Source organism: Hemiscyllium ocellatum, chromosome 20 (genome assembly GCF_020745735.1).
Source record: "Hemiscyllium ocellatum isolate sHemOce1 chromosome 20, sHemOce1.pat.X.cur, whole genome shotgun sequence".
Lineage (NCBI taxonomy): Eukaryota > Metazoa > Chordata > Chondrichthyes > Orectolobiformes > Hemiscylliidae > Hemiscyllium > Hemiscyllium ocellatum.
The window spans coordinates 53102733-53130695 of NC_083420.1; the positions used below are offsets into that span (position 1 = coordinate 53102733).

A 27963-nucleotide genomic window follows, 5' to 3' on the forward strand; every position below is an offset into this window, starting at 1 on the left:
GTGCTCGGCCGTCTCTGCCGGAGCTGCTGTGAAGAGGATGGCTGAGATATTTAACCGATTGCGGAAATGCCAAACGGCCATTACTTACGTGATAATTCTCAAAAAGAAGGCCGAAGGCGTTCTGCGCAGGCCTTTTAAAGACTCCGGGATCTCGCGATAGGATGTGAGGCGACCCCGGACTGAGTATATATCATAATGTTAACGTTCAGGCAGCGCTTTCTTGTCTGTTATTCAGATTAAGGGCTTAGCGGCCGGCTTTGGAGCCCCGAACCGAGTATATACAATTACTTTGACCATTGAGAAGCAGCTTGTTGATTGTATTAATTCAGGTTCAGGGTTGAACAGTTCGCTTTTATAAAAGCCACCGTTGCCGGCCTTCCCGCGGCACAGGAAGAGTGTGGGACTATGTGAGGTATGTGTTAAAATTGTAATATTAAATTATAACTAACTCTTAAATAGCCTGGCACGATAATCCACTTCAACTGGAATATTTAAAGTTTGTTTTTGGGGTTTATAAACCTGAACCTTAAATTACTTGGATTCTAATATTTTTGCCTTTATTTAAAAATCACTGAAATGACCGTTTCAATTTTAAAATTGCTCGGATGCCTCTAAGTTAAAGTGTTCGAGATCATAATCTTTTACTGGAAAATGCAGAACCTGTAAAATCTTGATCAGGTGTTAAAACTAAAAAATTGTATGTTTTTAATATTTGTGACATATAAAGTTAATGTAATTACCATCTAGAGTTTTGTATTAATTTACTTTTGGAATTGCTGTCACTGGTATTTATAGGTTACTAATAACCTGGTTCAGCAGTTGGGAACACGTGTTGTGCACTGAATGGGTATAGTGACTGGCACACCCTGAAAATTACCTATGGCACTGCCAATTACCATGGGTAAGATTAGTGTGCCTACATTAAATGGTACACTAAAGCTTATTGCCTACTTTTGTTGTTTGTGGTCAATAAAACCCGTGTGCCAATAAATTTTATTGAACCTTTTAAAGGTGTAGTTGTTTGCAATGTCCTCTTTCAAAAATAAACTATTTGCAGGCAGTATTCTAGATTGTTTACTTTGATTTTAATTTTACACTTGGTTATAGGTGCTGTGCAGTCCAGAGAATTAAATAATGGCATCAGATGGGTGACCAGACTTGAAAAGCACACACCGAAGACAAGAATGAGAAGTCACGGTAGTATGTACTATCTCAACTACACAAAGCTGATCAAGCCTTCATCATCTCCACTTTTCAAACCCGTGATCTCTTTATAAACTTGAGATAACTGGAAGGTTTTTCTCCTAATCACACTAAAGGAACAATTCCAAATTAGACACTGTTTCTGGAATTTGAAATCTTAACTCCAGCAGCTGCAGGTAATACCCATTATGCTAGTAAGGAAGTTAAATTCAGAATAGGCAATGTACAATCTGCTGTAAAATGAAGGAGTTCCTCTGTTTATGTTTAATCGAATAGGCATTTCAGTAGCTCATGAACTACTGCAAGTCCCAAATAAGTCAAAACTGTAGGATAACTTAGTTTATTGGGATAAAACCACAAGATGTAGGAGCAGAAGTAGGCCAGTCATTCAGCCCATCCAGTCATCTCACTAAAGTAGATCTCATGGCTGATCGGATAACCCTCAACTCCATTTTGCCTTTCCCAATTTAAAAACCTGTCTGGTCTGTAGAGTCCTGTAAACACACTTGATGACCAAACCTTGACCGCTCTCAGACGTAAAGATTTCAGAAGATTCACTATTCTCAATAAATCCTTCCTGATGCCATAAAATGGCCATTTACTCTCCGAGAGAGAAATCGCTTTTCTGCATCTACATGGTCAAGTGACTCAAGAATTTTTGTTTCTCCGGAGTATAGGTCCAAATATATTCAGCTTCTCAAGACTGTCCCACCACATACTGGATCAGCTTTCTGGAACCTTCCCTGCACTAGTGCTAATATCCGGTTCTTTTAGCCAAGGGGACCTAAACTTCACAGCATTCAAGACATTGTCACAGTATTTTGTTTTAGGTTGACCTCCTCATTTCTATATTCCATTTCCTTCCTCACTAGCTGAAGTTGTACACTAGCTTTTGAGAATTTTTACATGGTTTATGCAGTTTAATGTTCAGTACCTTATTTTCCCATAGTTTACTTCATCTGCCAAGTTTCTGCTGACTCGGAGCTAGTCTATATCCCCCCTGCAGGTTGTCATCCTGACCACTTGCCTTCCCATCTATATTTGGGTCATTTCCGAACTTAGCTACAGTCCATTCCCCATCAGTGCCAAAGTCATTAATATTTATAGTGAACAAACTGATCATTTCAGCCTGGTTGCAGGCATATAAAAATCTAGTCAAATGATAAATGAACTCCTGTTTCATTAACAATGTTTAACAAATATTGAACATTTGGATAAATTAAGTGCTAATTCTTTATTTCAAAGTCTACAAACAAAGTCAAATAACTCGGTGCTGCAAATTTAAAAAGTATAAAGTTGAATAACAATAATTACGCTGTGCTAATAGGACAGCAGAACCAGGTAGACAGCTTAAGACTCAGTAACTGACCCCCAAAAAAAGCAACTTTGCCATTGTGCTAGAATTACTTATATTTCCTCCATCATTTTAAAAATTTCAATTCAATTTTTTAAATCCATCAAAAGTTCTACTGTCCTTTTAACTGAGTGACAGGATATAAAATATTACAAGATTTTAGGTAAAAAAAAAATAAATCTAGTGGTAAAAGCATGCCAGCAGGAAATTGATGCCTGCTTCAGCTTTCTCTTTCAGGTTTCTTTTTATTAGCTATTGGGACCTCAACTCCAGTTGGAGTGATAACTGAAATGAGTACTGTTATACTTTTGTACATGTGACTGAGTGTTTTGGACTTGTATCATGCTAAACGTTTCATGAAATGCAAAATAAGAAATAAAACTATGAAAAACAGGATTGCATACTGGTGAATTTGAATTCATGATTCAGTTCGGTTCAAGTGAAACTTATTTGTTCTTCGTAATATAAATCTGATTTTCAATGCAAAAATGATTGGATTGGAAATTCAGAATAGTCTGATGCACCTGAGTTTTTACCATTAAGGTGTAGACTAGATTCTAGACTTAGAAGAATTTTTACATTCAAAATGGTAAGAGGAGCATAAGTGACACCGTATACTTTGAGCCCATAACTGAAACCTAACCAAGTCACAACAGTTAGAGGGAGGGGGTTCTAGATGAGAGTCTTTTATTCTATATCGGGCCTGCACTATACCTCGTTCATCATTCTAGAATGAACGTACTCATGGCAGTTCTAGACAAAGTTAATTTGCAAAATGAACATTTACTGACTTACAGCTATTAAGTTTCTCAAGTATATTGCAGCATTAATTACAGAAATAAGCAGAAACATTTAAAGTGTTATAACTGGTGCAAATTTTCCATCATAGCAATCATCCCATTAAAAAACACATCATCAGTGTGGTTGGCTGTGCTGTCTCCTGGATAGTAATCTGAGGTTATTGCGTTTCCACATAGCCTTTCGCCACCTAAAATGTAGGAGAAATAAGTAGGGATTAAATTTAAGGTTTACAGTAATTGATTTAATTAGGATTGGTGGTCAGAAGGCAAAGTAAAGATGGAATTTAAAATATTTAAGTTACCTAAAAGTACACAAGTTATGGAAAATTGGAATTTCACTGGCATTTTTCCATTTGGAATTCTACAACTCTCTTCCCATTAGGGAGTTTTTCTTTATACCTCCTTATACTTTCAGAGAAACATACCCTTAAGTCTTCTCCCATTAAGTAGCAGCACCAGTTCACAGCAGCAAAAGAGTACACATATGAAACAAATGGCTTTTGAGCCAATAACTTCCAGTAAACAAAACCTATGCGTCAAAAGTCTTATTTCTGTTAGCCTTACAGCTGGGGTACATGTTCACTGATTTAGTGACTATCAGGGGCAAACATTAATTAGGAATCAGTGATTACAGATACATCATAATTTAAAATCTCTCTGGATAATCTAAATCAAAACAGTACTTAGGAATATGACTAGGCCATTGCATCCCTGAGCTATTAGACTATTAATCCAGAAGCTAATCAAAATGTTCTGGGGACTTGGGTCCAAATCCCATTATGGCAAGTGATTGTCATTGTTAGACCCTTCATTCTAGAGATTCTTGATGGAAAATTGAATTCAGTGAAACCATTCTGTTGTCAGAAAAACATCTGGTTCACTCACGTCTTCAGGGAAGGCAATCTGTTATCCTTACTGGATCTGTCCCACATGTGGCTTCAAACCCACAGCATTATGGTTGACTCAACTGTCCTGTAGGCAATAAATGCTAGCCAGAGACATTTATATCTCAAAGGGTGGCTTGGTGATTAGCACTGCTGCCCCTCAGCACCAGGGTCCCAGGTTCAATTCCAGCCTCTGGCAACTGTGTGGAGTTTGCACATTCTCCCTGTGTCTGTGGGGTTTCCTCTGGGTGCTCTGGTTTCCTCCCACAGTCCAAAGATGTGCAGGTCAGGTGAATTGGCCATACTAAATTGCCTATAGTGTTAGGCGCATTAATCAGAGGGAAATGGGTCTGGGTGGGTTTGGAGGATTGGTGTGGACTGGTTGGGCTGAAGGGCCTGTTTCCCCGCACTGTAGGGAATCTATTTAATCTTTAGAAATGAACTTAAAAATAAAAATGCACTCAGTGCTTTACACTTTCATACCAACAGCAGTCCATCATAATAAAATGAAACAGTATTGTAACATGGTCAGATAAAATAAGATTGCTTTACTGTACAGTGCAAACAGACATTTTACTGACCAGCTCACTACTTTGAGGTTCATTACATTTAACAATGTATAAAATAAGACTGACAAAAACTGGTCAGCGTGTGGAGTTTGCACATTCTCCCTGTGTCTGCAGGGGTTTCCTCCCGCAATCCAAAGATGTGCAGGTTAGGTGAATTGGTAATGCTAAATTGTCCAGGGTTCAGGGATGTGTAGGTTGGGTGCAATTAGGAGAATGTACGTTGAATTAGGAGAAAAAAAGCTCTTCACTGGTCGTGGTCATATCCAGCAAAAAAGGATGATGATCACTGTTGGAGACCAAGTTCAAGGACACTCCGAAGGTCCAAACATCTTCAGCTGCATCAATAACCTACCTTGTAGTAAAAAGGGAAAGAAATGGGAATGTTCATTGTGCAACCAATGAGAAAGAAGAAGTTTATAACCGTATCCAAGTGACATTGTCAATTAATAAGAGATTTAGCACTGGCATTCTAGAGGTTGCCATTAACCAAAAACTTCATTGGATCAGCAACAGAAATACCATGGCTAGAAGAGAGGTCGGAGATTAGGACTCTGTAGCAAGTCCACAGCAACTCCCTGTGGAGGAACCCACCCAGACCCATTCCCCTACATATAACCCCTAACTAATGCACCCAACCCACACATCCCTGAACACTAGACAATTTAGCATGGCCAATTCACCTAACCTGTACATCTTTGGATTGCGGGAGGAAACCCATGCAGACACAGGGAGATTGTCTGTGTGGAGTTTGCACAGTCACCAGAGGCTGGAATTGAACACAGGTCCCCGACACTAGAGGTAACAGTGCTAACCATTGAGTCACTCGTAATTTGTCTTCTGAATCTTCAAAGTTTGTCCACCATTTACAAGCACAAGATGAGCAATGTGATGAAATAACTTGCTGGTCTAGGACAAAATAGCTGCTACCTCATTGACCAAATCTAAAACATTCATTTCATTCTCTACCAGTGCACAGTATGTGTGCCACCAACAGGATTTACCACAGCTACTCAGCAAGGCTTCTTTGACAACTTCCAAACCCATGACCTGTACCACTTGAACTGCAGTGAATCAAGGTGCTGGATCATCAGCACCTGCTCAAGGGCAGTTAGTGATTGGAAATAAATGCTGATCCAAGAAATTGGGAATGTCATTTTATAAACATACCTCATGGAACATTGCAGCATCCATGACCTGAGCCGCCTTCTGCTTGAAGCATCTTGACCAAAGATACTGACATTCCCAGAAGCAATGTTACCATCATCCATTTCAAAATATAAATGGGACTGTGACCTAGCGTGATTGGCTTCTTGTTCAGTGCTGGAACCGGAAATGATTGAAATGGTGTCCTCAATCACGGCTTCATTCAGACACTCTTCATTTTCGATGTCATCTAATTCAGCTGATTAAAGATACAAATTTAATAGCTAAAGCTGTACTTCAGAAGATTCATTCAATAAATGTAGGCACTTTATAACAGTCTTATAAATTTCCATACATAGTCTGTTAATTTGCAGGTGCTTAGGTACAAATAAATTGTATTTGTAAAAACACCACCATCCATTTGCTGAATTAGAATTGCCAACATAAGTGGATCTCAATTAACAATATCCGAAAATTAATTCAAATCCTTATCACCAAGGTGTGGCTAAGCCTCTGTGATTAGGGTCCCTTGGAGTGTAGGCTGAACAGTTGGAGGTGATTTGGCAATGCCGGTGTTGGACTGGGGTGTACAAAGTTTAAAAAAAAATCACCACTCCTGAAGGGCCTTTGCCCGAAACGTCCATTTCGCTGCTTCCTCAGATGCTGCCTGAACTGCTGTGCTCTTCCAGCACCACTGATCCAGAATCTGGGTTCCAGCATCTGCAGTCATTGTTTTTACCTCTATAGTCCAACAGGTTTATTTGGAAGCACTAGCTTTTGAAGCGCTGCTCCTTTCAGGTGGTAACCACCTCATGAAAGAGCAGTACTCTAAAAGCTAGTGCTTCCAAATAAACTAGTCGGGGGTGTTTAAGATCACAGCGAGCCAGAAATACAAAAATATCCATACTATTGTGAAACATCACCAAAAACAGGAGCATCTGGGAGTAATGAAATGGAGGGAAAAGTTTTACATCAGTGTTCAAGTTCCAAAAAACATGCACTTCAATAGCTTCCTTAACACAAATGTTTTTGCTTGTTTTGGTGCAATTTTCTGAGGTGATTTTAAATAATTCAAACAAAAATGTACAAATAAGAACAGACTGGAGTAATGCTCCCCTCTCCCTAACAAGTGGAGGAGAAATGAAATGCCCCACGTGGGCGGCACGGTGGCACAGTGGTTAGCACTGCTGCCTCACAGCGCCCGAGACCCGGGTTGAATTCCCGACTCAGGCGACTGACTGTGTGGAGTTTGCACGTTCTCCCTGTGTCAGCGTGGGTTTCCTCCGGGTGCTCCGGTTTCCTCCCACAGTCCAAAGATGTGCGGGTCAGGTGAATTGGCCATGCTAAATTGCCCGTAGTGTTAGGTAAGGGGTAAATGTAGGGGTATGGGTGGGTTGCGCTTTGGCGGGTCAGTGTGGACTTGTTGGGCCAAAGGGCCTGTTTCCACACTGTAAAATCTAATCTAATCTAAACAAGTTTGCCATCTGAAAGTCTGCTCAAGAGCATGTCAGTTTACTCAAAGTAATAAAGTGCGCACAATAGTTTTGAAAATTTCAAAGTTAAAGAGACCAGCCTAGGTGCCTTGAACTGATGGCCCTCTGAAAATGACCAGGAAAGCCAGTTAAGAGCGACCCATGTTTCTGTGGGTCTGGAGTCACATGCAGGCCAGACCAGCTAAGGATAGCTTCCCAAAAAGGAATTTTTGAACCAAATGGATTTTACAAGCAAGGTGCTGAGGAAGATCAGTTCAGGAGCAGAAGGCTATGGGGTGTCAGCAAGTAAGGCAACCTGCAAAGACAGCTGACAACGTGAGCTTAGGGAACACAAGGCGAATAGCCTGCTTCAGTTCTGTGGAGATTCAATGTTAAGGAATAATGAACTGAACAAACAGATTGCTTTAAGGATGCTAGGAAGAAACATTAACTGAAGAAAACAACAAAGTGAAGGTACAACAATTTGCCAGAAGGAAACTGATACAGCCATGGCAGCTTAGCAAGGACCTAAATGAGATCAGGTTCACTGAGGTTCAAGCATCTAGGAGTTTTTCTGATATTCGTAATGAGATTTTCATAGTTCTTGCCCAGTAGAGTATAGTTTGTCTCCTTTAACAAAGGAACATTAAAATGATAAAAGTACATTAGCAGCTTCTTGTGCTTATGTTCAGAGACTTTATTGAATTTTTTTTTTGTTTAACAGACAATGTGTGGTCCATCAGGCCAGACTTCACTCAAGAATCTGATTTGAACAGTATTACCACCAACTAGGATTATAACACGGACTGCAGCGATATAAAACAGCAACTCAACCTCTCTGGTCATGGGCAGTTAGGGGTATCAATAAATGCTGACCCAGCCACTGACAAGTGTCCCAAGGACAAAATGTAAGACTGCGTAGAGGTCTGGCAATACCATATTTGAGGAAAGATATGTTTTGCCTTGGAGGTGGTACAGTTCAAAAACATCATAAAAGGTTAATCCCTGGGATTGAGAGTGTTGTCCTATGACAATAGGGCTATCCTCTTTGATATTTAGAAGTTTGAAAAGTGACCTCATTCAAACATACAAGATTCTGAAAGGTCTTGAAAAGGACAGACAAATAAGTAGTTTCCCAGATGTTGGGGGATTTGGAACATTGGGACATAGCCTCAGGATAAGGGACTGATCGTTTATGACTAAATGAGAAGACAATGGAGTTGAGCAGAAGGACTTGGGCATATACAAGTACATATCATGCAAGATGGCAGGAGTGGTTCAGAGATGATGAGTGGTTATTAAAGTACAGTATACAATAACTTGTTTTTATTAATAGGGGAAGAGTGTACATTAAGTAAAAAATGAGGTCTGCAGATGCTGGAGATCACAGCTGCAAATGTGTTGCTGGTCAAAGCACAGCAGGCCAGGCAGCATCTCAGGAATAGAGAATTCAACGTTTCGAGCATAAGCCCTTCATCAGGAATGAGAGAGAGTAGCCAAGCAGGCTAAGATAAAAGGTAGGGAGGAGGGACTTGGGCATGTTAACCTTGACAATTACTATTTAGATAATTCTATGAAATATCTTTTCTGTATCCACTCCCCAGTTCCTTCCTAACTTGCCTTCATCTGCTTCTGGTCCTTCCTCATTATTCAAGTCACTTGACTGCCAGGAATACAGGCTTTCATTTTCATTGTGTACACGCATGTCCAAAGTGTTGCTGTGATCATCTTCATGGTCTTCAGCAGTCAAGTCCTCACTTTCTGAAAGACAAAAATGCAACTGACGTGTTTCAACATCTCAAAAATAAGATGGCTTAATCTGGTTGTTGATAGCATTCAACAGGACTGTACAAAAGGTCTTTTAACAAAAAAAAAGCACCAGAGGTTAGAGTCATATAGATGTACAGCACGGAAACAGACCCTTCAGTCCAACCCATCCATGCTGACCAGATATTCCAACCCAATCTAGTCCCACCTGCCAGCACTCGGCCCATAACCCTCCAAACCCTTCCTATTCACATACCCATCCAAATGCCTCTTAAATGTACCAGCCTCAGCACTTCCTCTGGCAGCTCATTCCATACACATACCACCCTCTGCATGAAAAGGTTGGCCCATAGGTCTCTTTTGTATCTTTCCTCTCTCACCCTAAACCTATGCCCTCTAGTTCTGGTTTCCCCAACTTCAGAGAAAAGACTTTGCCTATTTATCCTATCCATGCCCCTCAATTTTGTAAACCTCTAAGGTCACCCCTCAGCCTCCAATACTGCAGGGAAAACAGCCCCAAGCCTGTTCAGCCTCTCCCTATGGCTCACATCCTCCAATCCTGGCAAGTTAATGGATCTCAAGCAATTTGTTCTCTCAAAAGCAGTTCAACTATAATTCTCAAACTTGCATACACTTGAATCAAAGATACTAGTTTTATCTGAAGACTTATTTTCAAATTTCTGGTTTAAGTCTGTTCAAGGTGGCAGGAATACCTGAATTGCAATCAAAATGTTTTCTTTTACAGAAAAACCACCTTTGTTCTTAGGATGTGGGAGATACTGACCACATTCCTTACCCAAATGATTGGAGCACAGCCATATGGTTTGCAAGTTCGTTGCAGGTACGGTTAAAAGGTGTAATGTGGTTACAGTAGGCTAGATGGAAGGGTGGCAGGTTCATTTTCCTCATAGGTATGAGCTGATTAGCAGGTTTTGAGAAGGTTTGTAGCTCGGGTTGAGGTTCTGGATGTAAGTTTGCTCGCTGAGCTGGAAGGTTATTTTTCAGACATTTCGTCACCATACTCTGTACCAGTGAGTGTCCAGTGAAGTCTTCACCAGAGGCTCACTGATGAAGTTACCGAGTATGGTGACGAAACATCTGAAAGTGAACTTTCCAGCTCAGCAAACAAACTTACATCATGAACTGGATTTTTATGAAAAGGCCACGGAGGTGAGGGCAATGTTTCCTGCTCCCACTCCATTGATTTCAAGAAATGAGAAACCTATCTTGCAAATAATCAGCAAAATCTACCACACCCTAGTGCAATCAAATGTAGGAAAGAGAAACTTCTGCAAGTTCAATTAGCAATATATTAAATTTACATAGCATCTGTTAATCACTGTTTTATAAAGTCGTCCAAGTCAGAGACCCATGATGCAATAGTAGAGTAGGGTAGGGAAGCTTACATTGAAGAGTGAAGGGACAGGGGTGGGTTTAGGGAGAAATGTTACGCATTATCCATGCTCTCCTGTTATGGACCAGATGCCCTCCAATTATTTTAATAAGGTGGCCAAGACCCAAATTTCTTCTTATTTTTAAAGGCAAACGTGAAGTGCTTGTTCCAAATGCAATGCAACTAGTCAAATAAATAAATTGTTTTGCTTAACAAAGTTAAATACTGAAGTTAAAATACCAAAAAAGAGGAATTTAGAACTATTAAAAATCTAATAAATACAGTACTAACTGTTCCACTATAATGACATGCCATAAACACACCCCTAGTCAAAAAGGAGCATTCAGACATTCTCTCATGATTTTTTTTCCCCTCCTGGATTGGAGAACTGCAAGAGAAAATTCAGAGAGCAGCAGCTGGGAGACAGTCACCAAAGCTTCCAACTCTGATCTCTCAACATCTGATGCTACTGAAAAACCAAAACCCAGAAATCCTAATGAGAGCGCTGAACACACCCATTCAGGCAGTTTACAAAAGCACCCAAGGCCTCCCAAGCAGTTTACTCAATGACCTTAACTAGCCAGCTTGGTACCTTGCAGAGTCATACAACACAAACAGACCCTTCAGTCCAACCAGTCCATGCTGAACATAATCCCAAACTAAACTAGTCCCACAGCTGCCTGTTCCTGGCCATATCCCACCTTTCCTGTGCACGTATCTATCCAAATATCTTTTAAATTGTACCCACATCCACCACTTCTTTGAAGTTCATTCCAATCACAAACCATCTTGTGTGTAAAACATTTGCCCCTCATGTCTCAAAATCTCTCTCACTTGAAAATGTGCCCCCTAGTTTAGGCAAAAGAAAACTACCATTAACTATCTATACTCCTCATTATTCTATAAAACGTCTATGACATCACCTCAGCCTCCTACTCACCAGTGAAAAAAGGTCCAGCTTATTCAGCCTCCTTATTAATTCAAACCTTCTATATCAGGCAACATTCTGATAAATCTCTCCTGAACCCTCTCCAGCTTGATAATGTCCTTTATATAACTGAACAACCAGAACCGGACACAGTATTCCAGAAGAGGCCTCACCAATGTCCAGTACAACATCAACGTGACTTCCCAACTCCTATACACAAAAGTCTGAGCAATGAAGGCAAGTGTGCCAAACGCATTTTAACCACCCCCTGTGACACAAATCTCAACAAGTTATGTATCTTAACCCCTAGATCCCTCCGTTCAACTACATTACCCAAGACTACACCATTAATTGTGTAAGCTATATCTTTGTTTTGTATCAAAGTGCAATACCTTATTTTTATCCAGATTGAACTCCATCTGCCATTTTTTTGGCCCATTGGCCCATTTGATTAAGGTCCCTTTGTAATCTTAGAAAACCTTCTTCACTGTCTCTTTTGGTTAGTCTGTAAACGTATTAACCATGCCTTCTACATTCTCATCCAAATCATTTATTAAAGTGACAAAGGAGGAGCCTGTGGAACACCACAGCTGACAGGCCTCTAGTTAGAGAAGCAGCCATCCAGCTCTGTCCCCTGCCCTTAAGCCAATTGGCAAGCTCACCCTATCTCCCCTGTAACCTAACTCTGCTAATTCGTCTACCATTGCAGAACCTTGAAGACTTTACGAAGAATAGAAATAAATGTCTACTGCCCTGCCAATCTTTTTGGTGTGAAGGAGCCGGTGTTGGACTGGGATGGACAAGTTAAAAATCACAACTCTAAACCTGTTGGACTATTAAGCGGTGTTGAGATTTTTTAATCTTTTTGGTAACTTACTCAAAAAAAAATTCAATATCAAGTTTGACGATTTTCCGCACACTAATGTTTGTGAGGACAGCGTGAAACAGACTGATATACTCACTCAATCAGGTTAAAGAAGGATGTACTGAAAACATTGAAAAACGTAAAAAAGGATAGATAAGTCCTCTGGGCCAGACGGGATTTCCCACATTTTCTACAGAAAGTGAGGGAAGAGATTGATCACCAAAGAGACAACATCTTTGCTTCCTTACTGTCCACTGGAATAGTGTCAGGTGACAGGATATTTCTTGAATATCCCTATTCAAGAAAGGGAATAGGGATAATCCTGGAAACTATAGACCAATCAGTCTTATGTCTGTGGTGGGCAAATTATTGGAGAGGATTGAGACGAGCGTTATGATTATTTGGAAAACCATAGCTTGATGAGCAATATTCAGCATGGCTCTAAGAGGGGCATATCATGCCTCACAAACCTGGTTGAATTCTGTGAGGATGTGACAAAATATGTTAATGAAGGTAGAACAGTGGATGTGGTGTACATGGATTTTAGCAAGGCATTTCGTAAGGTTCCTCACAGTAGACAAATTCAGAAAGGAGGCGGCAAGGAATACAGGCACATCTGGCAGAGTGGATACAGAATTGGCAGGCCCATAGAAGACAGAGGGTGGTAGAAGATGAAAAGTATTCAGCTTGGAGCTCGGTGACTAGTGGTGTTCCGAGGGATCGGTTCTGGGACCGCTGCTCTTTGTGATTTTTGAGGACATGGAAGGGTGGATTACTAAGTTTGACACGAATATTGGTGGAGGAGTGGTGGATAGTGTGGAGGGCTGTTGTAGGTTGCAACAGGACATTGACCAGATGCAGAGCTGGACTGATAGTGGCAGATGGAGTTCAACCTGGAAAAGTGTGAAGTGATGCATTTTGGAAGGTCAAATTTGAATGCAGATTACAGAGTTAAAAAAGTAGGATTCTTGGCAGTATGGAGGAATAGAGGGATCTTGGGTTTCATGTCCACAGATCCCTCTAAGATGCCACCCAATCTGATAGGGTTTTTGAGGAGGCCTATGGCCTGTTGGCTTTTATTAGCAGGGGTAAATTGAGATTAATAGCCACGGGTTTATGCTGCAACTCTATAAAGCCCTGGTTAGACCACACTTGAAATATCGTGTTCAGTTCTGGTCACCTTATTATAAAAAGGACGTGGAAGTTTTAGAAAGGGTGCAGAGGATATTTACCAGGATGCTGCCAGGACTGGAGGCATGTCTTATGAAGGTTGAGAGAGCTAAGCTCATTCTCACTGGAACAAAGGAGAAGGAGAGGTGACTTGATAGAGGTGTACAAGATGACGGCAGGCATAGATAGAGTGAACCTTTTTCCCAGGGTGGAAGTATCACAAGGGGGCATACTTCCATGATACTTATAATTTTAAGGTAATCAGAGGAATGTTGAGGGGACGTCAGAGGTCAATTCTTTACACAGAGTGGTGGGTGCATGGAATGCACTGCCAACAGGGTAGACTCAGATACATTAAGGACATTTGAGCAACTCTTGAATACACACACGGAAGATAATACAACGAAGGTTATGTAGGTTAGTTTTATCTTAGAGTAGGATCAAAGGTCAGCACAACATCGAGGGCTGAACATACTGTTCTATGTTCTAGCCTCCAATCATCAGGGACCTCATCCATAGTTGTAGATTATTCAGTCTCAAAAAGAAACCAGGACAAAATAACCTCAAAACTACAGCATCGGGATGCTCCTTGCTTTAAGGCTACATGGCCCATCTCCATTATCACCAACTAACTAACCAATCATATCCCTTGTAGAGACACAGACTCTGCAATTGTCCAAAATTGAAATTAAAAACTGCCAATTCATCAATTTTTTATGGCAGCAACCTGACCTCAGCCAACATTGCCTACTGAGGACATACTCACCCGAAAAAAGAAACACCGAGGATTTAAAGCAGCCTTCGCGGTCACAACATCCAAGTCACTTCTCGGGTCCCAAGAGCCTGGGAAACCCACTTAGAGGTTGTGCAATTCAGTTTTGGGGATTTCAGAGCAGGTGGTGAAAATTGTCATGCTGTCATTGTTAGTTTCTTATTAAAAGCTAGATTTTACATCTTTAGCATTAGAATCTATGAATATATTTTTCCATCAGATCTCTTAGCGTGGTAAAGACAGAACCATTGCTTGGAGAACTATTTTGGTGTCATTCTCACTCTCTGTAAGACACTGCCACTAGGTTCACGCAGCTGTTAGTCAGATTTTAATTTCCTACATACAACGCAGTCATCACTGCTATCCCACAACTTTACACAAGAGACAAATTTTATGCAGATTACCCACCATCATCTTCACAGACAAGATGCTCTGAAAACTGGAAATGATCAGGAGGCGCCAAATTCTGCAGATTTCTTTCCATCAGCTTTAGGCGACGTTGCATTCTATACAAACGGCTTTTGAGAACCCGTATCTTCTCCTTATATTTTCTCTTCGAGTCCCTGTAACAGTTGTGTTCAAGCAGCTGACTTTGGGTAAGTTGGGCTCCACATCCCATTCTGCACGGTTGGCTCCAGTGTTCGCAAACCTGTTCATGAGCTGCAAGGTTCTTCTGAAATACTTCAATTGTACAGGCCTCATGCTTGCATTTCACTATTCTAAAGTCACAGGCAGCTTGATGGTTTGCAGATTGTTCAAGTGGAAAGGTCTCCCAGCAGCCATAGACATTGTTTTCACACTGCATTACAGAAACAAATAGCTGTTGTCAGTCAGTCAACAAACAGGAGGAGAGCTTCACTTGATTTTAAGAAACGCATAATAATTTGATCAAACATAGACCTGGATTGTTCACATAAGATAAAGAGTAAACTGAAATAAAACATAGCAGTATTGAATAATGTCTGAAACAATGACAACATATTAATTGGAATCAAAAATACAAAGCAAAATAAGACCAGGCAACGTATGGAGTGTGGAAAAATCAGATCCTTCACCAGAATCGGGAAATGCGATACGTTAAAGTAGGTAAAATGTGGAAGGTGGGAAAAGAGACAAAGGTTTGAGATAGTGTGAAAGGCAGGAGACAAAAGACTTTCCACAACGTCTAACGTTTTGAAAAAAGGGTGAGGGATTAGAACAGTGAACAAAAACAAACGTCCAAAGGAAGGACGATTGGCAGATGGTTGTTCTTGGATGAAAAAGCAAAGAGGAAATAGAATGGGGGAAGCAGAGATTCCCTGGAGCATTGGAGGCTGAGGGGTAATCATTTAGATGTTTATATATCATGGAGGGTATGGATAAGGTAAATAGACAAAGCCTTTTCCATGGGGTGGGGGAGTCCAGAGCTAGAGGGCATAAGTTTAAGGCGAGACAGGAAAAGTTTTAAGAAAGGGACCAAAGGGGCAACTTTTTCATACAGTGGTGCGTATATGGAATGAGCTATCAGAGGAAGGTGGAGGCTGGTACAATTGCAACATTTAAAAGGCATTCAGGTGGATATATGAATAGGAAGGGTTTAGAAGGATATGGGCAAAGAGCTGGCAAATAGGACTAGATTAGGTTAGGATACCTGGTCAGCGTAGATGTGTTGGACCAAAGTTATTTCCGTGCTGTACATTTATCTCTGACTCTAAATGAGATTGACGAACACAATATGATGTTCAGAAGGATATAATTTCCCTACTCAAAATGGAGCCGTATTGGAACAGATATGCTAGCGTGAGAGCAAGGTGGAAAATTAAAAAAAAAGCTAGATAACCATCCACTCAGCTTCACACACACATCCTGAACAAAACGTATGCCATGAAGAGGATTCCGATCTGGTTGGTCTCGCCTATGTAGAACAGACCACCCTGGTTTACTAAATCTACTGCTCAAAGAGAACAGAGTACATCAGTGTTTCACTTGGGTGAAATGTTTGAGACCCTAGATGGCGATGAGGTAGGAGGTAGAAGAGCAGATGTTACATCTCCTGCACATAAATAGAAAGGATTTTTTTTTTGCTTATGCAAAAGCATTTTTTTTTGTTGTTCATGGAGCGTGTTGACTGGGCAAGTATTTGCTGTGTATCCCTCATAATTCAGAGGGCAACCAATCATTCCACCAATCAGTTGCAACAAAGGGTGAAGAGAAATCAAAGACTTAAACCTGGATAGTGACGTCCTGAAATCAGGGCAGATTTTAAATTAGTGACTGTCCAACTACACATATATACTGTTCTCAAATTTACCTTCATGATCAATCGGGCAATCATGTTGTGGATCATAGGGATGACGGAGCGAGCCACCCTTCTCACCTTCTTCCTGCAATATGGACATTCTTGCTTCCTGAGAAAAGGCATATTCCATTAAGTATAAGCAAACCCTGCTTGGGTCTGGAATATACAGTCACAATTACAATCTGGAAAGCATTTTCATTAGCTGACCCATTTGATAGCTCATTGTTCAACAGAACACCTGGAATAATTCACATACTTTGTGAAAGTTTATTCTGGTACTACATTCTTATGTGCACAAGCCTCAAATTCATAGAATCCCTACAGTCCACAGAAAACTACTTAGACAATACACTTCTGTCTTATAGTTGTTTAACATACCCAAAAAACTTATGTCACCTTCACATCTTATCCTTTCTAGTTTCTCATCTTTCTCTCCTATACAGCTATTCTATTTAGGTAATCCTCAACCACCTCAGCTAGCTAGGCTACTTAATGGTATACCTAAGCAAACTGTACCAAGTTAAGACTCCAGCAGTGCATTGTGCAATGTTACAGGATAATAATTAGCTAAAGATAGCTCCTTCTCCTCCTCACCCATCCTACGTACTGAGGTTATTCTATTATAACCACTGACACACTAGTAGAAACATCCATCACACACGTCAACCTTCCATTCATTGATTCCATCTATTATTCTCACTGCCTCAGGAAGACAACTAATGTAATCAAAAACCCCACCCACCCCAGTTATAATCTATTCCAGATGTAGGTTTGCTCGCTGAGCTGGAAGGTTCAGTCACCCTACTAGCTAACATCTTCAGTGAGCCTCCGGATGTAGCACTGGTGATGTAGCCTGCTTTCTATTTATATATTTGGGTTTCCCTAGGTTGATGATATCATTTCCTGTGGTGATGTTCTTCTTTTCCTGGGATTCAAGTGTGTTCCATCAGGCAGAAGATACAAAAGCTTGAATACATGTCCAACAGGTTCAAGAACAGCTTCTTCCCTGCTGTTATTAGACTTCTGAATGGATCTCAAATTTTAAAATTTAAAATGTTGACCACACTCAGTGCACCTTCTTTGCAGCTGTAACATTGTATTCCTTGCTGTTACCCTAAAGCACTTTGAAGATACAGGTAATCTGCCTGTACTGCACACAAAACAAAAAACTTTTCACTGTACCTAGGTATATCAGATGATAAATCAAGTAAAAAACCATAATAGGCCAAAGTCTAAACAGCAGTTTACATTCTCTATGTCTACAAATCTATGAAAGAGGGGATTAGGGAGATTTAGCTTACTGAGATAAAATTATAAATGCAATTAAGGAAATTATTTCAAAACCAAAAAAAAGGTTAAGAAATGCATTTTGGTAGAAGAAACATGGACAGACAATCCAAGCTCAACAGTACAATGTCACGAGGGGCAACTTTTTAAAAATTGAGAAAACAGAGCGTGGTTCATATCCAGAACGAACTTCCTCAGCATTTGGGACCAATTACAGCTTGTAAAAAACATTTGGATAAGTATATGAATAAAAAAAGATTTGGAGGGATATGGGCCACAAGCAGGCAGGTAGAACTAGTTTAATTTGGGATTACATTCAACACTGACCGGTCCATTTCTGTACTGTATGACCATGAAGTGAGGCTACATCTTGACAAATCATTGGTTAGACCAGGTTTACGACATTGTGTTCAGTTCTGGACACCTTACTTAAGGATATTACACCCCTGGAGACAGTTTAAAGGGAAATTTTACTAAAATTATACCAGAAATTAGGGATTTTAGATTAGTGAAAGTGGGCCAAATCCTCTCTGTTCCAAGGAGAGGAACAGTAGACCTATAGAGGTGTTCAAAATTAAGAAAAATTTGGAAGGGGTAAAGAAAGAATATTCAGTTTTCACTAGTTATTATGTCAGTAACTAGGGATCACAATTTCAAGATTGTTTACAAAACAGCCAGGAATGCGAAGAGGAGAAACTTCTTTACTCTTTAGGAGCGTGGAGGCAGCAAATTCCATAGAAGATTTCAAAAGAGATATTTGAAAGTGACGAGTTGAGAGAGCTACAGAGATAGGAGAGTGGGACTAGCTGGGTCACCCTTTCGGGAGCTGGTATAGACAAGATGGATTGAATTGCCTCCTTCCGTACTGTAAAATCTATGATTGTAAAGGCTGCACTTATACCAGAAAAGATCCAATTTCCTAAATAACGTGCTTTACTCTGAAGTGCTGGTGAGTGGACACTCCTGTTAGAGTGTATTCCTCAACGTTTGCAAACTGAATTCGAACTTAACCCAAAACAGGGAAGATTTGTGCCCTCAGTTCTAAATCAGAAAATCTAAAACCTGCTTTTAGTTGACAAGAGAATTTTCAAACGTTGCTGCATCCGAAAGGAATGAAATCTCAGACTCTTCTCCCCCCTCAGCACATCACACCACAGATGTCATCCAGAGTCAGAGAGAGAAAAAAGACCTTTCCATTGAATAACTTCACAAATTCAAACAATTTGCTATTTGACTTCTGGTTGACAGAAATTATGACATTTTAGTGGACTCTGTAAGGAGCCTATGAAAATATATCCACATGCTCCAAATTTAAATTCACGTAAAGTGGGTTGGATCAGAATTAACTACTTTCAAAGTTTTTTCTGTTCAATGCTTCAACGTTTTCAGAACAGTGGAATATAGAAGTTTTCCCACAGAAGGTATGCACACCACTGAAATACACCAGACACTATGCATGTATTTATTAAGAAGTTATTAATAAATTTGTCTTTACTCTGTAAGCCACTTCAAAATACAGCCTCTGCAGAAGACATGCTGGCAGATGAGTTCCACAGGATCTTTGAGCACACCGTGACAGATGGTGCAGATGAACTCCGGGTCAGGTACATTTTCAAACAGCTCAACATCATAACCAGAATCCTAAATCAAAAAAAAACACAAACCTTTTAGATTTTATCCCAATTTGAAGAGAGTACTAAAGACTGAATGAAACAGAGGGAGGGAAAAATAGTGTGTAAAACACTCAAGTTGTAGAGGTGGAGAGATTGGAGTGGTATCATACAGGTTCTTGCTCAGACTAAGATTGAACTCCTAGGTATCAGGAACAACATACTGCAGAAGGCAGTCATCCACTATCATCATATCACTCACCTTCATCAAGATGCATAACAAAATAAGTAATGTTTATTTCATTTAATTCAGAGATGCAGTTAGCTCCCCATGATATGCCACACAGTGGCTCGGTGGTTAGCACTTACCTCACAGAGTCAGGGACTCAAGCTTGATTCCAGCCTTGGGCGACTGTCAGTGTGGAATTTGCACATTCACCCACTGTCTGTGTGGGTTTCCTCGCATAATCCAAAGATTACAGGTTAGGTGAAACGGCCAGGCTAAATTGCCCACAGTGTTCAGGAATGTGTAGGTTAGGTGCATTAGTCGAGGTAAATGTAGAGTAATGGGGAATGGGTTTGGGTGGTTCGTGGGTGGCACGGTGGCACAGTGGTTAGCACTGCTGCCGCACAGCGCCTGAGACCCGGGTTCAATTCCCGACTCAGGCGACTGACTGTGTGGAGTTTGCATATTCTTCCCGTGTCTGCGTGGGTTTCCTCCGGGTGCTCCGGTTTCCTCCCACAGTCCAAAGATGTGCGGGTCAGGTGAATTGGCCATGCGAAATTGCCCATAGTGTTAGGTAAGGGGTAAATGTAGGGGTATGGGTGGGTTGCGCTTCGGCGGGTGGGTGTGGACTTGTTGGGCCAAAGGGTCTGTTTCCACACTGTAAGTAATCTAATCTAATCTCTTCAGAAGGTCAGTGTGGACTTGATGGGCTGAAGGGCCTGTTTCCACACTGTAGGGATTCTATGATGATTCAAAACAAAAAAAAACTTTTCACCGTACTTGTGACAACAACAAATCAAATACACAAGTGCAAGCATATCATGAAATGGTGAGGTACTTTCCCATCTCATCCTGTACATACTCTCTGATATATACATTTTTAACATCAACTTGTTCAAATACAATATAGCAACTCCATGGGGAATGTGAATCCAGATCTTCTGACCCAGAGGTAGAGACAATACCATGCACAAAACTTCTGAAAATATTTTAATGTGTTTGTAGATGCTATGTCACATCTCCAGGAGAGGAGGGACTTGAAGTCAGACCTCCTGGCTCAGAGATTGGACACTGAGCGTGAGATTCATACTACAGGAGCTTTACAGCAACCACCTTTGATTTTCCCTCCAGTCTCCATCAGGTCCACTTCAACGCTGTCCTTTTGAAAGGCCTGTTTTAATCCACACCTCAAAATATTGAGGGAAGAGGGAGTTGGTGCGTAGGAAGAAGGTGGAGATGGTTTGAACACGTGAAACGTGCCCAGATTAATCCGCAGCAAACCGAGAACTATCTGTTAGCCACTTCCCTGATAGGCTCATTACAGTAACCACAGGTGTCAGGACCCAGCCAACTGGACTGTAGCCAAGGAATTCAGCTACCCCCCACCACGAACCCCCCCACCCCCACCCCTCCCCCTCTTCCTTTTCATTGTCACACAGCCTAGATAAAGGATCTCCAATGGCTGCTACTTTCACTTTTCCCAGCACTTCTAAGGCCACAGACAGACCCATGCCCAGGCTGTGTTTTGGTAGATCAATTTATCCCACTGCAATGTTTTACCACTGTAAACACCTAATGTGCTATAGACTGATGGCTGGAATGCAGAAAGATGTCTTGAAACTCGGCATTCACCCTCAGAGACCCCCTCCTTCCTCCGAGCAGATAATTTAATAACAGCCAGGAAATCTATCTGCAAATGTACGAGGGCTTTAAGGGGAGAAATGTTCAACACCAAAATCCATATCTTTCAACTGCTTCCCCCCGCCTAGTACCTTGTCTTTTCATTCCCAAATTCTCTTGAACAAGCCCTTCTCAGTTTAGATGTGTCTGGGGAGCATGTAATAGAAGATCTGTTTAAACACAAAAAAAATTACTCTGGGTGAGAGATCTTAAAATCTACTCAATTTTAGTATGGAGGACAAGGATGTCAGAACGCATTTGCATTGTAAGCCCTCCTATCCAGAACCTAACCTCAACTGGTGACAAGGATCTGGGTTTAGTGGCGAGTGTCTGATTAACCAAGACCAGGACCTCCTTTTTCACTTCCACCCCTGGAGCACACACACCAGCATTGCTGCTCGGTAACGGGTTCGCTTTCAGTGACACGATCTCACAATTACAGTCCAATCAGTACTAGAGGCTGCAGCTATCACCGTTCATGGTTGGTCTAACTGAATCCAGAGGATGTGGGTACAGTTACAATGTTTAAAATACATGACTAAGAAGTGGTTATGCAAGGGTCAGGTGGTCTGCTTCAGAGCAGACACCACAGTTGTCAAACTAATTTTCTTAGAATCCACTATGAACATCTGTTAGCAGTGGGGATACCCTATTTAACATACCAGGTGAAGAACATAGGATCATAGGGTAATTTAAGCACAGAAACAGACCTTTTGGCCCAACCAGTCCATGCTGACCATGTTGCCAAACTAAACCAGTCCCACCTGCCTCTGCTTGGCCTATATACCTCTAAATATTTCTTATTCAGATGCTTATCTTAAAATATCTGTTAAACATTGTAACTGTACCCGTATTAACCACTTTCTCTGGAAGTTCATTCCATAAATGAACTGTAAAAAAAGTCTAAAAACTCTCTCCTCTCACCCTAAATATACACCCCCTAGTCTTGAAATCCCCCAGAGGGAATAAAGACACCTTCCATTAACCCTATCTATACCCCTCATGATTTTATAAACCTCAAAAAAAAAGCCACCCCTGAACCTCCTACGCTCCAGTGAAGACAGTCCCAGCCTCTCCTTGTAATTCAAACCCTCCATTCCCTGCAACAATCTACTTATTTTGACTTTAAAGAAAAAGGGTAGACAACAAAAAGACAAATCATAGAATCCCTACAGTGTGGAAGCAGGCTATTTGGCCCATCAAGTCCACACCAACCCTCTGAAGAGCATCCCACCCCCTACCCTATCCCTACATTTCTCATGGCTAACTCACCTAATCTACACATCCCTGAACACTATGGATAATTTCCTACAGCCAACCCACCTAACCTGTACATATTTGGACTGTGGGAGGCAACTGGAGCACCAGGAGGAATGTGCAAACTCCACACAGACAGTCGCCCAAGGCTAGAATCGAACCCGGGTCCCTGGCACCATGAGGCAGCAATGCTAACCGCTGAGCCATCATGTCACGTTAAAGCCAAATTAAAGTTGGATTAAAAGCCATCTCTTCAGGTTATTCAATGACAACAAGAGTCAGCATTTTAAGCACTGCAGCTGTAAACATAATCTGTTAAAATTATTATAAGTTTAAGTAAATGCATCGTAAATGGACTTCCGTCTCATCATGTGGAGGCTGGTACAATGATAACATTTAAAAGGCATCTGGATGGGCATATGAATAGGAAGGGTCGAGGGGGATATGGGGGTCAAATACTGGTAAATGGGACTAGATTAACTTAGGATATCTGGTCGGCACGGACAAGCTAGACCGAATGGTCTGTTCCTGGGCTGTGCATCTCTATGACTGTATGTAGGAGCTAAGAATGATGGAACATGGCTGAAAGCCATAACAAATTAAAAGGTCCAAAGAGACTTGAGAGTCCATGGACAAAAATCAATAAAACACACTGAACAGATACAGAAGATAAATCAAAACGGCGAGTGGAATGCTGGCCATTGCACCTTGAGGGTTGAATGAGAAATTTCCATTAAGTTTAGTAACACAAAAGGTCTGATCAGACAATACCTGATCTTCACAGAATCCCTACAGTGTGGAAACAGGCTATTTCACCCAACAAGTCCACACCGACTGTCCGAAGTGTAACCCACCCAGACCCATGCCCCTACCCTATATTTACTCCTGACTAATGCACCTAACCGACATCCCTGAACATCACGGCCAATTTAGCACGGCCAATCCACTTAACATGCACATCTTTGGACTGTGCCTTCTTTACTCAGTGCAAGGCATCTCACCCTGTGTATAGTTGGTCTCGGAGGGAGTGCAGCATAGATCAACCAGAATGATTCCTGGACTTAAAACGCTACAAGACAAGACTATACACACCCCAACATGATCTTCTAAATTCGAGAGAATACGAACAGCTTCTCTAATCAACATTTGAGATGTTTAATGAGACCTGGTAGTTTCTAACTGCCCCATCTGTCAGCTGTGGAATCCAGACTTCAGGGACAGAGTCTAAAATTGAGAGTCAGACCTATCAGGACTGAAATTAAGCAACAAATCTACCAAGCGTTTGTGAAAATGAAAGTTAATGTTTCAGGTCCAATGACCCTTCTGCAGAACGCTGATAGCTAGGAAAATATTTTGGTTTATGCGCAAAAGATAGGGGACAGGGAGGAAATGATAGGTGGGGAGAAGAAGAGGAGTTGGACAAAGGAATGGTTAACGATGTGGCTGGGAGGGTGAATGGCTGTTGATGGAGGAGGTTAGTTGCTAACAAAAGGTAGTGTGTAATGGCAGACAATATAATAACAAGGCCTGGTATGAGAGGTAGGGGGCTAGGACATGGGGGAGCTCAGGCTCCAAGATTATTGAACTCGAGAAAGTCTGGAGGGCTGCAGGGTCCCCAAGCGGAAAGTGAGGTGTTGTTCTTTCAACTTGCACGGAGCTTCATTGGAGCACTGCAACAAGCCCAAGACAGAGATGTTGGCCAGGGAACAGGGTGGGGTGTTAAACTGGCAGGCAACTGGAAGCTCAGGGTCATTTTTTGCAGGCAGGATGTAGATGTTCTGCAAAGCGGACACCCAGAATACACTTCATGTTCCCAAATGTAGAGGAGACCACATTGTGAAGTGAATGCAGTAGACTAGGTTCTGTGAAATGCAGGTAAAGCACTGCTTCACCTGGAAGGTGTGTTTGGACTCTTGGATACTGAGGAGGGAGGAGGTAAATGAGCAGGTGACGGAGCTGTTTGGGAGCACAGGGTGGGGAAGATGGTAGGAGAGAGAGGGTGTTGGAAGTAAAAAAACAATAAAGAGTGGACCAGCATGTTCCAGAGGGAGTGGTCCCTGCTGAAGGCACATAAGAGAAGGGAGGGGGAGTAGGTGTCTGGTGGTGGCATCTCACTGGTGGTGGCAGAGTTGGCAGCTGATGATCTTCTGGATGCTGGTGGAATGGTAGGTGAGGACAAGGGGAGCCCTATCACTGTTGCAGGAGGAAAGAGAGGGGTGAGGGTGGAAGTGCGGGAGACCAGCTGGACCCAGTTGAGGGCCTTGTCAACTATAATGCTGGGGAAGGTGGTGGATATTTAAGAGGCTCCCTTGGTGAGGTTGTTATCAGAACAAATGCAACAGAGATGGAGGAACTGGGAGAGTAGAATGGAGTCTTTACAGGAAAGAGGGTATGATGTAAAGTGCAGCTAGATGTGAGATGCGGCGAGTTTATAGCGGATGAATGAGCATCTATCCCCAGAAATTGAAACAGATGTTGATGAAGAGATGGGCGAAGTTGGAGATAGACCAGGCGAAAGTGCAGCTAAGGTAGAAATTGGAAAACCAAGAAATCTTTCCAATTTCGGACAAGATGGGGGAAGCACTACCCATGATATCAATGACATTTCGGAAAAGGATTCGTGGGTGGGGGGCAGAATAGGACTGGAACCTTTTCCACAGTTCTCTCTGCTTTTACCAAGAGTTAGTGTTTATAACTTTCTTCCACAATCGACTGTCGATGCCTGATTATAGATTAGGAGTCATACAGCACAGAAACAGACCCTTCGGTCCAACCAGTCTATGCCAAACACATTCCCAAACTAAACGAATCCCACTTGCCTGTATTTGGCCCATATCCCTCCAAACCTTCCCTATTTATGTACTTATCCAAACTAAACATTGTAACAGTACCCACGTCCACCACTTCCCCAGGAAGTTATTCCACATACAAACAACCTTCAAAAATTTGCTCATGTCTTTTTTAAAAATCGCTCTCCTCTCACTGTAAATTTCCCCCTAGTCTCAAAATCCCCCATAGGGAAATTCACCCTTTACACCTTGCGATTTTAAAATGCATCTATAAAAAAGGTCACCCCTCAACCTCCTAAGCTCCAGCAAAAACAAAATAGTCCGAGCCTATCCTTTTAACTCAAACCCTCCATTCCTGGCAACGTCCTGGTAAGTCACTTCTGAATCCTCTTCAGCTTAATAATATTGTTCCTGCAACAGAGACCAGAACTGGACAGTACTCCAGAAGAGGTCTTGGATGCTGGTTTGATTTAATTTTAAAATGACAATTGATTTTTGTAAATTAGACACATTAAAAGGCTAGCGAGTTTGGAGAAGATTTGTATCTCAGGTTGATGTAAGTTTGCTCATTGAGCTGCAAAGTTCAGTTTCAGGTGTTTCGACACCATACTAAGTAACACCAGCGAGTCTTCAGTGAAGCTCCAGATGATGTTACCTACTACGGTGATGAAACATTTGGAAGTGAACCTTCCAGCTCAGCGAGTAATCTTTCATCCACATAATGGCTATGAAAAAATGCAAGCATATGGAATTAGGTTACTGAATGATGCAGTAAGCTTCAAGCATTAAACAGTCTACTCCTGTTCCTATGCTTGCTCTCTCTAAAGCACTAAGAACCAGAGGAGCAGAAGGCAACATGAATAACACTTCCTACAAACTCCAGCTGTGAAGGAAACATTGTCCCTCTTGGTAGAGGGGACTGTGTTCGAGATTCCTGTGGACTGTTTTAATGGGTCCCCACAGACTGCCTACAATCACCTTTACTGTAAAGGAGTTTAGCAATGAAAAACTTCTGTTTTATTAGTTGCAGGGAGTTCGAAAGCAAATGATACATAACATAATTATTGGTACTGAGACACAGATTATAGTCAGAAAAACAACATTGTCTGTTATCTAACCCCTAACAGCAAACAATTGACATGTGAACCTTCAGCCATTGGGAGAGTCAGATTGAAGTCATGGGAAGCTATGCATCACAATAAGATGCCACAGAGAGATCAGGAAATAAACAGAAACAAACCAACAGACAATAAACTGTAGAGATAAAGCATGAACTGGTTGAGCTGATTTTAATAAGTTAACCAGAAGCACACTCAGGGTGAAAAAAAAAGTTGAGTCCTGTGCTCATGCTGAAAGAGTAGCCAAAAGCAGAGCGCTGTGGAACTAGCAAGGATTGAGCTCAATCGAGTGCAGAACCCACACCCCTAACCCTAAATCAGGTCAAGAATGTGAACCATTCACCATACATTACAAAGTAGGAGCTTTGCATCAAATGGTGCCCCGGCAATTCAAAGTTGACGCTACCAAGCTATTGCAATCGGGTAAGTAATTTACACGTGGAATATTGTTTCTCTACATTGTTCATGGTAACCCTGGAGGTCTGAAGTAGTAACATTTAGTAATTCATCTGGCCATTCTTAAAACAGGCACCTCTTGAGAGAGCAATTTAAACGCAAGCAAATCCAAAATAACTGGAGTTACTTGTAATAAACAACTTTACATTTAAGAAATAAATGTAAATGAGAGAGAATAAAACATTATAATTCGTAACTTTCCAGCTCTTAGGGAAAAAAATACAAATCAACCTTTGGTTTTTATTTAACTGGCTTTGAAAAAGGTATTTCTGCATCTGTAAAACATTATAGGTTAAAGTTTAATCGAACTACTGGCACATTAAGGAGACGCCCATATTCTTTCAAGTACTATCTCGCTCCCCCCCGCCCCACGCACACACACAAATCCAACTATATTTTACAAGTTATCGCATTCCCTGTATAAAAAGAAATGGAAGGCTCTAAAAACGCGAGAAATAAAGCAGCATTGGGATGGGGAGTAAGGAAGGGACAGACGGAGGCAGGAAAGTTCAGATGGAAAAGGATGAGCCGGGTGGATAAACCCTGGAAGTTGTTCCCTGCATAAAGCTCTGTCTCTTAAGCATAATACTAGTGACTTTTGACAAACACCGCCATCAGCTCAAGTCTTAAAAATAAAGTTACTCAATGACGGACACATGCCTGGTTTTCACGGAATGACTAACAGACTAGGCATAGCAGGACTTTGGTACAATTTATTCTGGTTTTCTAGTTCAAATAACCAGCATTACCAAGTAAACCAAAAAAACTCAACAAAATGCTGGAAGCTAGAAACAAAGGCAGAAATAGCTGGAAAAGCTCAGCCGGTCTGGCAGAACCTATGAAGAGAAAGGAAAATTAACATTCTAGGTGCAGTAACCTTCCTGCAAAAGTCATTGCCAAGTACCTGCAACGCTTCCTCATCCCAATCCATCTCACTCCAAC

The 27963-nt window shown here is 41.4% G+C and overlaps 1 protein-coding gene, 1 long non-coding RNA gene and 1 other non-coding gene across 3 annotated transcripts; 2 read left to right on the forward strand and 1 right to left on the reverse strand.

The window, feature by feature from the left end:
- Positions 1-389: 389 nt before the first annotated feature.
- Positions 390-9252, forward strand: LOC132825519 (uncharacterized). The gene is made up of 3 exons (XR_009645788.1): positions 390-412; positions 1108-1379; positions 8150-9252. It is a non-coding gene; the product is annotated as an uncharacterized LOC132825519 (long non-coding RNA).
- Positions 862-992, forward strand: LOC132825619 (small nucleolar RNA ACA64). The gene has a single exon (XR_009645802.1). It is a non-coding gene; the product is annotated as a small nucleolar RNA ACA64 (small nucleolar RNA).
- rnf151 (ring finger protein 151) lies at positions 3086-27963 on the reverse strand. Its single transcript, XM_060840870.1, has 7 exons — positions 27926-27963; positions 19381-19526; positions 16611-16707; positions 14729-15119; positions 9046-9186; positions 5978-6212; positions 3086-3545 (listed from the first exon to the last, which is right to left on the reverse strand). Exons 1-7 carry the CDS (start codon positions 27950-27952, stop codon positions 3473-3475), a joined length of 1110 nt encoding a protein of 369 aa, XP_060696853.1. The 5' UTR covers positions 27953-27963; the 3' UTR covers positions 3086-3472.

Excerpts from the sequence above, each read along its gene's own strand:
- rnf151 (XM_060840870.1), bottom strand. The coding sequence starts at position 27,952 with ATGGATTGGGATGAGGAAGCGTTGCAG. Across the intron at positions 19,527-27,925 it reads GGGATGAGGAAGCGTTGCAG|GATTCTGGTTATGATGTTGA; the intron begins GTACTTGGCAAT and ends TTTTTGATTTAG. Across the intron at positions 15,120-16,610 it reads TTGCCCGATTGATCATGAAG|TGTGAAAACAATGTCTATGG; the intron begins GTAAATTTGAGA and ends TCTGTAATGCAG.